Source organism: Coffea eugenioides, chromosome 2 (genome assembly GCF_003713205.1).
Source record: "Coffea eugenioides isolate CCC68of chromosome 2, Ceug_1.0, whole genome shotgun sequence".
In the NCBI taxonomy this organism is placed as follows: domain Eukaryota; kingdom Viridiplantae; phylum Streptophyta; class Magnoliopsida; order Gentianales; family Rubiaceae; genus Coffea; species Coffea eugenioides.
The window spans coordinates 53129657-53140627 of record NC_040036.1 but is presented as its reverse complement, the minus strand read 5'-3'; the positions used below and the strand labels follow the sequence as shown (position 1 = coordinate 53140627).

Below are 10971 nucleotides of genomic sequence, written 5' to 3'. Positions count from 1 at the left end.
GAATCACATCACTTTACTTTTACTTTAAGACAACGGCATTATTTATGTACTAATAGAATTCCATGTACACTAAGTTATATGGACTGTAATGTATTGGTCACACGATGTAAGTCTATTTTAACTGTATGTACATCCACTCTGCTGATTATATTTAGGTTCTAAGTTCTTTAACTCACTGGATCTTATGCCATTCGTTAATGACAAGGGCCTAAGCCAATTGCGCATTTTCTACTATTTCTACATTTTGAGGGCCAAACAAGCATTTTCTACTCATTGTAATATATTTCTTACATCATGTAATTAACTTACAACACTAAGTACACCCTTTTATTATTCACATATATGTCTTTTCTTCTGCTTCACCTCAATGAACTCTACGCCTCTATTTTATACACACTGTATGGTCAGGAGAAGGGTAAACTAAGATTGCATGATAAGCATAGACCAACTACATATTACTCATTTAACACACTGTATTCAGTAACGTTACCTTGGTCTTCACCATACGCTTTATGTTTCACCGAACTCGGAGAGCGCAGTTGCTTCTGGTATTAAGTTGCACGACAAAATCTGGCTTCATGAGATGACGAATTTCCTCTGTTTGCTTCTACCTTGCCGCCTGCCTTGCATGCATTCAAAATGGATACAACACTCTCATACCCAGTTTCAAAATACATACAACACTCTCACTGCACTGTTTGCTTTCTTCTTTATTCACTCAACACTATACCCCAGCTGTCTCTACCCACTTTTCTGTCAATTGCTACCTTCAGTAGGACGCCTCTTCTCTTCCCTCAGTTTTGTTTTGTGCGGCTCTCCACTTTTTGGTTTGCTTTCTTCCTTATTCACTCAACATCATACCCCAGCTCTCTCCACCCACTTTTTTGTCAATTGCTACCTTCAGCAGGATGCCTCCTCTCTTCCCTCAGTTTTGTTTTGTGCGGCTGATTCAAATTTTCAACTTGATTTTCAAAATTGAAACTCTTCCGTTTGGTCCGTCATATTCCCGTTTTGGCTAAACATTTTTTTTTGGAACGGCGTCGTTTTTGGGGTCTGTTGAAGGTTTCCTGACGTGGAATATTTCTCGCCTCACATTTGGGTTTTGTGAGGAGACAGTTAGTTGACCGCTCCTGCCCCTAATCCGATGGCAGAGCCAGTCCCTACATCATGGGAGAGCCAACCCGGAAGGATCCGCCAGTGCTTGATTCCAGATCAGTCGGGTTTAGTACGGGCACTGCAAAGTTTACACCAAAAAGAAAAGAGAAAAGAAAACTACCGTACACGTTCAATGTTATTAAGATCAAGGATAGGATCATGTGATTTTCTAGTCCACTCTCACTCATCCCTCTCCCCATCCCTATCCTTTAACAAAATCTTCCCATTTTAAGATCGAGGATGGAAGCTGCAGTAGTCCGTGGTCCACCATTGATAAACGTCGCCGCTGTCTGCGGTTCCCTTCGCAAAGGCTCTTACAACCGCGGCCTCCTTCGAGCTGGTATTATGCTTATTTGTCCTAATAATCTCCTCCCCAAATTTTACTGTCCTTTCTTTCCCCTGTCCTTCCTATAGCAATTTTGGTTACTCATTTTGATTGAGTTTGGGATAGCCATAAAAGAAATGAAGTTGAATCAACCGTTGATAGCAAAACACCGGGATGTATAATCTCTGATTGAAGTTTTACAGTATAATTTTTCTTGATTGGTAATTTTAGGAGATATTGTATTTTTCTTTTTCTTTTGTTGGATGTTAACATAACGGAACCCTGTTAATCAAGTAACAGGAAAATGTAGTCTAATTTATTTAACTTCATGCTGGAGCAAATTCTAAAACTATTGAATAGGAAAGAAAATGATGTTTAGACGACTTTGGTTTCAGTAATCATATTGTTATTTTATTATATTGTTCTGCCAATTTTTGTGGTGATAATATGTCGGTGAGCCTGATGATGAATGGAGGAATAATGGAGGAAAAGTCTAATTTTATGTTTTCTTACATGCGTATCGAGTTTCATTTGATTGAGCTGACTCTTAAGTTTGACTTATAATTGTTTTAGATGAAAAGTTGTCGCATTCATATGTTGCCTAATTCTAAATAACTGAAAAAAGAGCTCACTCTCTTTGAATGCAATCTCTATTAAATATATTAATTTTTTGAAGAAAATAAGCCACTCTGAGCTTGCATGTTGTAAATGTGAGCTTGGACTTGGGTTTGCATTTCAGGAACGCGAAGACCACTGAATTAGAATTCCACTTCGAAATGGACCCATTTGTAGAATGGTTTTAAGTTCGAGCATACTTAAAGAATTTTCTCTTTCATGCTGCTGATATTTTTTTCCCTTGTATTTTTCCCCTGAAAACATGTAACTGGACTTCCTAATTTGGATTCTTTTCATATTTCCAATAGTTTCTTGATTCCCTTGACTTCCAATTATGTGAAAAGACACACACACACACACACACACACACACACACACAAAAGAAAGAAAGAAATCTTCACTGTGATACAACATTGATGGCTGTAAACACAATGAAAGACGATCTTTTTTTTTTCTTCCCCTTTTCCTCTTCACGTGATTCAGAAAGTCAGGGGTTGTGCCAACATCAATTGTAGTAGTGCCAAATATCAATTGTTTTCTGGATTGATTATATCAGTTTACAGGTAAAAAACCATTTGAATAATTTGTTAAAACCTAAACGGATTCTTGGGAAGCTCTCAAGTTAGATTTCATTTTTTACCTTTAATTCATGTGTTATAGGTTGTAACTTCCTTTTATATTTGATTTTATTGAAGCAATGGAGATATCTAAGGAGTCAGTTAAGGGTTTGAACATAGAGTATGTGGACATATCGCCATTGCCATTTCTAAATACGGACTTGGAGGTTGATGGGACATATCCTGCAGAAGTTGAGGCTTTTAGGGAAAAGATTCAACAAGCTGATTGCTATCTCTTTGCTTCTCCAGAGTATAATTACTCTGTTACTGGTACTGAAACTCAATTCATCTCCAAGTTTATTAAACTTACAATTAACGCTGTTAAGAATACTAATTGTTTTGTTTACTTTTATAATTATTCAATATAATTCTCTTTGTATTCAACATATTTACTGTAATCAATGGTCTGAATGGAACTTATGAAGCATACAGAGGACTGCCAATGCAAGGTATGAACTTCAAGAAGAAAATGGAACTTTATTCCCTTGTTAAATAAACATGAGGGTGACTGATAACATGCCAGGCCTTGAGGGTTATCCTACAAAGCAAGTTTCACAGTTGAAATGCGATTCCATGTAAATCCTGATTCTGCTTCTTGTTACTCTACTTTATCAGATCTATTTTATGGCTTGTGGATGTAGTTTCCTCTTTGGGAAAGAAATAGAAAAATAAATCTTGAACTTGAAAAATATGAGTTGCATTTGGTACGGATGCAATTGAAGTGTATTCCTGATTAGACATCTGTTTAAGTTGCCTGAGAAAAATGTTATAGTTTTCAAAGGATGTGGAAATGAGTGTTTTTGAAAAATGTACTTTAACAGAAAACATAAGGTTTTCCGTACTTTGTTGTACCTGAGAACACTTTGCAAAAATGTTTACAGACCAAGCACAGGTGAAGAAGTAACATTGTTTACTGGATTTAGTGGCTGCTAATTGTGTATACATTGAGTTAAGGAGATATTCAAATCCCAGAATCAACCAGTTTAACAAATAATGCTGTAGTAGTGGCTCTTGGGCTGGGGATTATTGATTGATGCCCACTTAAGATTTCATGTAAGACTTTCAAATGCTTGAGGGACTGTTTGGATGGTGTATTTTTTGGGTGTTTGTCTAAAACTTTATTGTTGCTTACTGTAGTAGTTTTAGAAAAAATTGCAGTGTTTGTCTAAAACACTCAAAACATCCTCTATTTTCCAAAAAACCACCTCCCCTCACCCCTGCCAGCCACTGCCGGTACCCATCTCTGCCACCGGTACTCTATGTAATGTACTTTCACTTTTTGGTGTTTTCCTAAAACTTGTGGGTGTTTTAGAGTGTTATTGTAGATTGTGTTTTAAACAAATTTTATTTTTCTAAAGCAGGTCATCCGACCTGAGTACGAAATGTATATCTAACAATATAGTTATCTTTGGTTTGTACAAAGAATTTTATGCATTTCCCAGATAGGTCTTTATTTTTGATATTTCATTGTGATTCAGTTTATCTCATCATGTTTGGTAGTAGTCTGTTGGTGCTAGTTCTCAACTCTGAAACATGTATAGGTTGTGGTTGAGATATGAGCTTGAGATGGACATTGACTACAAAGGAAAGAGACAGTTATGATGATGGAATTGTTTCCTTTTCTTTTGAAGTTAGATGTATTAGATTTAGCTGTTTCAAGGTACAAGTGTAACAGGATTTATGTGCTTGAAAGGTTGTCCATTGATGCTGAACTCCATGTTTAATATTGGGGTTTCCATGACTAATGAGTTTGTGACTGAAAAGTTTTCTCTTGTATTGACTTGTAAATATTGTGTTTAAGCCCCAGAATGTCTAATGTTGTGCTCAATTATTGATTAAAGTCTTATTTAGTCACAAGAAGATAAAGGTTTGTGTACTGAGATTTATGAGGCTCGCTAAATGATACTTATTTGAAATTTATATTGTTATGGTTTCCCTGATTTTATTGTAATAATTGCTACACTTTCTTGGCAATCATGCTATCAAGTAACTGATTATATTGACCCTCGATATCATTTAGATTATGTTCTTGTCAGATTTAGCGTATTTATTTAACAGTCCCCAAACGCTATTAACAAAATTGTTTTGATTGAAATTTATTAGTAATCAATTGTTAGGCTGTAGTTCAGGCAGTTATGATCCATAGGAGTGTTCACATGATTGGATAACCAAGAGGCGGGGTTATGGGAAAGACGCTTTTCTTTTCTGTTCCTTGTCATTTTGTGTGGGAATGCAATTGTCCATCAATAGGGAGGGGGGTTTGGGAGCTTGGTAGAGATGGTGAAGAGGCAGATATGTGAAGCATAGGAGTATATTCTCAGTCAGCCTTGTTTTTCTTTTTAACTTCCTGTTTTAGTTAACAATGAGATTACCTTTTGTGCTTTGCACAGCTTAGAACAGACATAAATGTAAGCTCCATATCATTAATGAATAATTAGATACTTGGATTCTGTCATCCCAATAAACCCTTCTTATCCTCCACCATTTTATCCAGCCTAATCTTGCAAAGCAAGCTTAGGATAGAGTCACTCGTTCTTTGAGCTAAGATGAGGTTGTCTTTTTATTTTTGTTAGTATGATTTCATTGTTTTACATTTTGCTCATCTGAACACTGCTTATGCTCCAAGTTGTCAAATTTAAATCTTAAAAGCTGAGTAGGATTATGATAGTTTAGTTGCAATACTAGGGGGCAATTCCATTCAATTTTACTCTTTTACTGGTTCATGAACCTTCTTTTGATCATAAGTGATCAATCAGGGAGTATGAAAGCGTTATACACAAACTGCAGTGCAGAGATCTGCACATGTAAGGGTTTTAAATGATGATGTCATCCATTGCTAAATCCACCAATATATTGAATTTGATGTTTCTTTGCCAATTAATTATAGTAACACAATTTTTTCCCATTCCTACTAGGACCTCTGAAAAATGCAGTTGACTGGGCATCTAGACCTCCAAATGTTTGGGCCGATAAAGCAGCTGCAATTGTTAGTGCTGGAGGAAGTTTTGGTGGGGGACGATCGCAGTATCATCTCCGGCAGAGCGGAGTTTACCTTGACCTTCACTTCATCAACAAACCTGAGTTTTTCCTTAATGCATTTGAAAAGCCTGCAAAGTTTGATAGTGAAGGCAATTTGCTTGATGCTGCTGCTAAAGAGAGGTTAAAGGAGGTTCTTTTATCCCTGCAAAGGTTTGCATTACGACTTCGAGGAGAATCTGAATGATATGTGAGGCTCATATTGTTTGCTTTGATCATCCCTGTAATACCTGTCCAATCGTATCTTTGGTGCTAAACCTTATGCAATTCAGTGGATGCTTTCTTATACTTTGGAACTGTTTATGACTTTGATGTGTAGACGTCTCAACCAAAAATTGATCCTTCGAAGAGCATATTGATGTCCTGTTCTGAAAGTCTTGTCAGATTAATAATGGAAATGAATGCTTTAGTACATGATTAGGCATATTATAATGAACTACTGTCTGTACTCAAACTGCTTTCCCTTAATTTGATGGTTCTTTCACTATTTTTGTAAAGTACCCAAGGAAATGCTTTTGAAGTTCAGAAGAATCGGACAAGTGGGAAAAGTACATTGCAGCAATAGCCAGATCAGCATCCTTTACATGGTAGTTGGTAGTACCATTCTTGTGTGGATTTTTTGTTAAAGAAGTTTGGAAGTAAAGTTCCAAATGAATCTTAGACCTTTGTTTTGCCCAGGACAATTGTATTGCAGTTTGCATGCAAAGTTTTCTTATCTTCATTTCTCTTGCATCCATTACTCTCAGAGTTGTGCTCAGTTGATTGTGATACCTGATTTTGGCTTCTGGCTTGATAAGGCTATTATCTATGTCCTGTGTCTTTACGTACTTCCAGTTTTTCTAGAGGTCACGCAAGCTGAAAATCAAAATAAATATGATTGATGCTTTTCAGGTGTGAATCATAAGCCCTCTCTCTCTCTCTCTCTCTCTCTCTCTCTCTCTGTTGTGGAGTCATGTTTTTAGGGTAAACATATTTGCATTCCAATAAAATTTCTAGAGAATCAAAATGTGTCATCTCCATTGTTCTTCACTCACACTTTATCTCTCTTACTGAAAAAATAAAACCCTCCTCTTTCACCTACTCAACAATACGATCTGCAAAACTGAGAAACTTCTGGCAATCTAGTGGATATGCAACAAAGCACTCACATGGTGCCATCACCCCCCCCCCCCCCAGGCAATGGTAGCGGAAAAGAGGTATAATTTTTGGTTTCTTTTCTTTTCTTTCAGTTACACCTCACTGTTTTATTTATTTATTTTTTTTACGGTGCTTCAATTTTTACTATAAAAGCAGTATGTCATTTATGAATTTTTAAGAGGTGCTGGCAAATCTTCAAGGATACATGTATTTGTTATTGTAGATTTTTGCATGGTTTTTGGTTGAAAATTTGGTTACTATCAGGTCATCCACTTGTCAAAACTTTTAACACTTTAGTTTCCTGAGTGGGCCACATCATTTTCAAGTTAGTTGTGTCGTTGGATCTATGGATGATATCTAGATATTTACTGATATCAGCCAAATGAATGTTTGAACAGAATTTTTAGTTGTTGGCATGGTAGAATTTGTAGGATTACAAGACTCGGTTTTCTTTAATGTGTGGAAGTTCTTTTGGTTTTTCATGCCCTACATTCCCCGTTTATATTAGAAAATTTGTTTTTTCCATTGCTTGCTTTTAAGAGTCCATAATCTTTGTTTAATGCTGGTGCTGATCACTAGAGTCCCTTCTTTCTCTAGTGTACGCTAAGAATGATTGGTTTTTGTTTTTACCAACAATGTTCTCAAAGATATGATTTTGGACTGCAATTCGTAGTTTCTGAAATGGATGGAACAGCCACCTAGTTCTGTTTTTACAGAATATACTGCCGGATGATAACTGGGCTGTATTATGTTATTTGTGCAAGGGAGAGGGTCAAAGAATCTTCACTGGCTACACATGGAATCCAATGGTTCAGCAGTGTATACATTATCAAAGTTCCGTCTGTAGTCATGTAGTTCTGACCCCGGGCATGTTCTGTGTGTTTAGTTGTGTAGTAATTTAATTTGTTAGGAGAGGAGTGATTAATTGAGCAGCAGCAGCAACCAACGAGAAAATTTCAACTTATGTATGACCGACCAATCATAGATGGCCAGCCAGAGTTTACAAAGTTTGAGACTTGTACACAGGTATTTGTATAGTGGTAACTGAGAATGTTTTGTATTTTGTAAATTCTGTCTTGATTAATTGATACAATGGCTTCTTTTTCTTTTGGGGTGCGATGCACATTTTTCCTGTCTTTTCATCCAGGAAACCCGTATGCCTGTCTTCTGTATGTCAAAGGTGCGTTAAATAGGGATGGAACCAGAATCATCATCATGAGCAAAAATCCAGTTGGAATTTTATTACATGTGTAACACAATCAAATGAATGGTTAAGGACCAAGTTTCTGCGCCTTGTATGTAAAAGTTAGGCTGATTGCAAAGGTATGATGCCTTTCCAAAACAAGGTGTGGCCAAGCCACGATGTAACCTGGTGTATACCAAAATGAAGGTGGCTTGTATACCGTGGAAATTGCAAGAAGATGCCTCATTGGGACGAATTTGACGCATACATAGGCTCAGAGAGAGGTTACTAATTGGGGATTCTGTGAAAGGTTGCAAGAAATATTTATGGTCCTCTTATGTTCCACAGGAATGATGGCTAAGATAACAGAATTTCTTTCTGACATTTTCTTACTGAAGTAAGAACTTACGTAAATAAACCTAATCCCCACAGTAACTCCAAAAGCCGGTAACTTTTGGAGTCCTGTGAGGGACTTATCTACCCAAATCCCAACCCCCCCAATACCGATGTGGGATAGAAAACCCCACAGGGTGCCCCGCTGCTAAGAGATAAAGACCCCCCAAGCCCCTGAGAATGAGTTTTCTTTCTGACATTTTCTTACTGAAGTAAGAACTTACGTAAATAAACCTAATCCCACAGTAACTCCAAAAGCCGGTAACTTTTGGAGTCCTGCGAGGGACTTACTAAGATAACAGAATTTCAGCTAAGTGAAATACTATACCATAACGTACTGAAGTTATCCGGGTGCAAAGAGGCTGAACTGTTTAAAGCGCAGATGAATAGGCAACTAGCAGACGTAGAAATGAACAGGGTCTGATAATTTCATTCTTTTCATTTTTGGTTTTTGCAGCGGCGAATTGGTCAGGTATCCTTGGCAGCTAAATTTGTATTTTTTTCATATTTCTTTACACTTTAACTGTTGGAAACAGGAGTTTCTTATGATATGATGTGCTAATGGTGGTGAAGTTTAGTTTTTTTTTTTTTTTTTGGTGGAATTTAGTATTGTTTACCTTTTAGTAGAATTTTCAGGCTTTTGAGTTCGGTTTCCGATTTGCATAAGGTTCATACTCGATTCCAAAGATATTAGAGTTCTAGCTTTAGTTTGGGCTTGATTCAAGTTCACAATTAATTCATAATTATACGGAATATTTAAGTTGTATGTAAATTATAAATGACGTATGTTATAATACATATAATTTATTTAATAATTGATATCATTATCGTTAAAAATATATATACTTATCTTCTTAATTGGTCGGATTGGACTTTCATCAAGTTGAGCCTTATTAAATCCAAATTCAGCTCACAATTTTATTGGATATCAAAATGGATTCCATTTTGAGACCCAAACTCAACTCAACTCAATGATATACAAGGTTCAGACACGTACATTTTGCCTATTAATATAGGCCGAATTCAGACATGTATACCCTTTATATCATTGATAGGCAAAGTGCACATATATTTTTTTGGGCCATATATAGGAAACAATTTTTTATAGGTCGAGTTCAGGTTTGTCCATCCTATTAACACCTATGTAATGTATTTAATAGGCAAAGTGTACATGTTATATTTGTATCTCATCTTAGCACACTATACCTTAGTTGTTCAATTTTACACTTGTTGTATTTGATTAAAATTAATAAGCTGAGCTCAAATTTGTCCGCCTTATTAACACGCCTGTAAAGTATTTAATAAGCAAAGTGTACATATTATATTTGTACCTGATCCTAAAACACTATACTTTAGTTGTTCAGTTTTACACTGGTTATATTTGATCAAAATTAATAAGCAATCGAATGGATAGAATATCTTTATCTATTTCTATATGTAGACACCAGCATGATAAGAAGCGGAGCGACACTATGGGTCTACGAGAGTGGGCAATTACCCCTCTTCCTCCCTCTCAATTTTGATGGAAAAATCATGAAAACTATACGATGTCTTAGGTTTTTGTCACAATTGCGCCAAATCAATTCTAAGAAATACCCTTCTCATTTGAAATTACGACCTATATTTTGAAAAATCTATATGTCCTTTACATTGTTTCCTAATTGACCAATAACTTTAAGACATCCTTATGGTACAATAGTTTCAAAGCTAATTAAATAGAAAATTGAATACTACTTGAATAAAATCTAGAAAATTTTAAGAAATAGCCAAATAAATACATAGTTGTACATTGATATCTCTTTACATAATAATTCAATCATTTTTGAAGTATAATAATGCCCTATTTAAAGTATAATACTGTCCTATTCAAAGTTTGTAGCTTCACCACCGAGCATGATGTTAAAAGAAATTGTCAGTTTATGGTTTGTTCAATATATTGTTATATTACGAATCAGTAAAATATAATCACAATTCACTACTGATTACACTTATATTTATAAAAAAGATCTAAAATCAAATTTTTTAAAGTATTTCTACTAATAACTTTCTATATCCTTTTTTGGTATTTTGGCACTTTTTTTAAAAGTGTACATGCACGACATGTATCTTTCCCAGTAGTTATATGCAAGTTGTGGTGGTTAAATTATTATATGACTAAATATATTTAAGTGTCATTTTTTTTAGAAAAAATTGTATGGTCTTCCTAGGAAATCATACCGTCAATATGTGTATCCTTATTGAAGGTTCCGAATGGTAAATCTGCATACACTTTGCACATTCAGTAGTAAAATTATTTTACTATAAAACAAAATACCCATGAAGTTATTATTTTTTCAAAGAAACTAAAAAATATTTTAAATAAAAACAATAGCTTTGGTGAGGGCTGCAATTAAGGTTGCAAATGAATTGAATCGCTCACGAGTAGGTCAAGTCGAGTTCAAACTGATCAAATCGAATTCGAAGTCGAACTCAAGTTCAAAGATATTCAGTTCGTTAGCTCGCGGTATTTA

General features: G+C 35.6%; 1 protein-coding gene across 3 annotated transcripts; it reads left to right on the top strand.

The window, feature by feature from the left end:
- The first annotated feature begins 1223 nt into the window (after positions 1-1223).
- Positions 1224-6480, top strand: LOC113761404 (NAD(P)H:quinone oxidoreductase-like). 3 transcript variants are annotated; one of them, XM_027304375.1, is made up of 4 exons: positions 1224-1495; positions 2791-2982; positions 5628-5938; positions 6270-6480. In XM_027304375.1, exons 1-3 carry the CDS (start codon positions 1396-1398, stop codon positions 5933-5935), a joined length of 600 nt encoding a protein of 199 aa, XP_027160176.1. In that variant the 5' UTR covers positions 1224-1395; the 3' UTR covers positions 5936-5938; positions 6270-6480. The 3 variants fall into 3 exon arrangements, with proteins under 3 accessions (XP_027160176.1, XP_027160175.1, XP_027160174.1); XM_027304374.1 differs by having other exon boundaries at positions 6247-6480; XM_027304373.1 differs by lacking the exon at positions 6270-6480 and having other exon boundaries at positions 1226-1495; positions 5628-6235.
- Positions 6481-10971: the final 4491 nt, after the last annotated feature.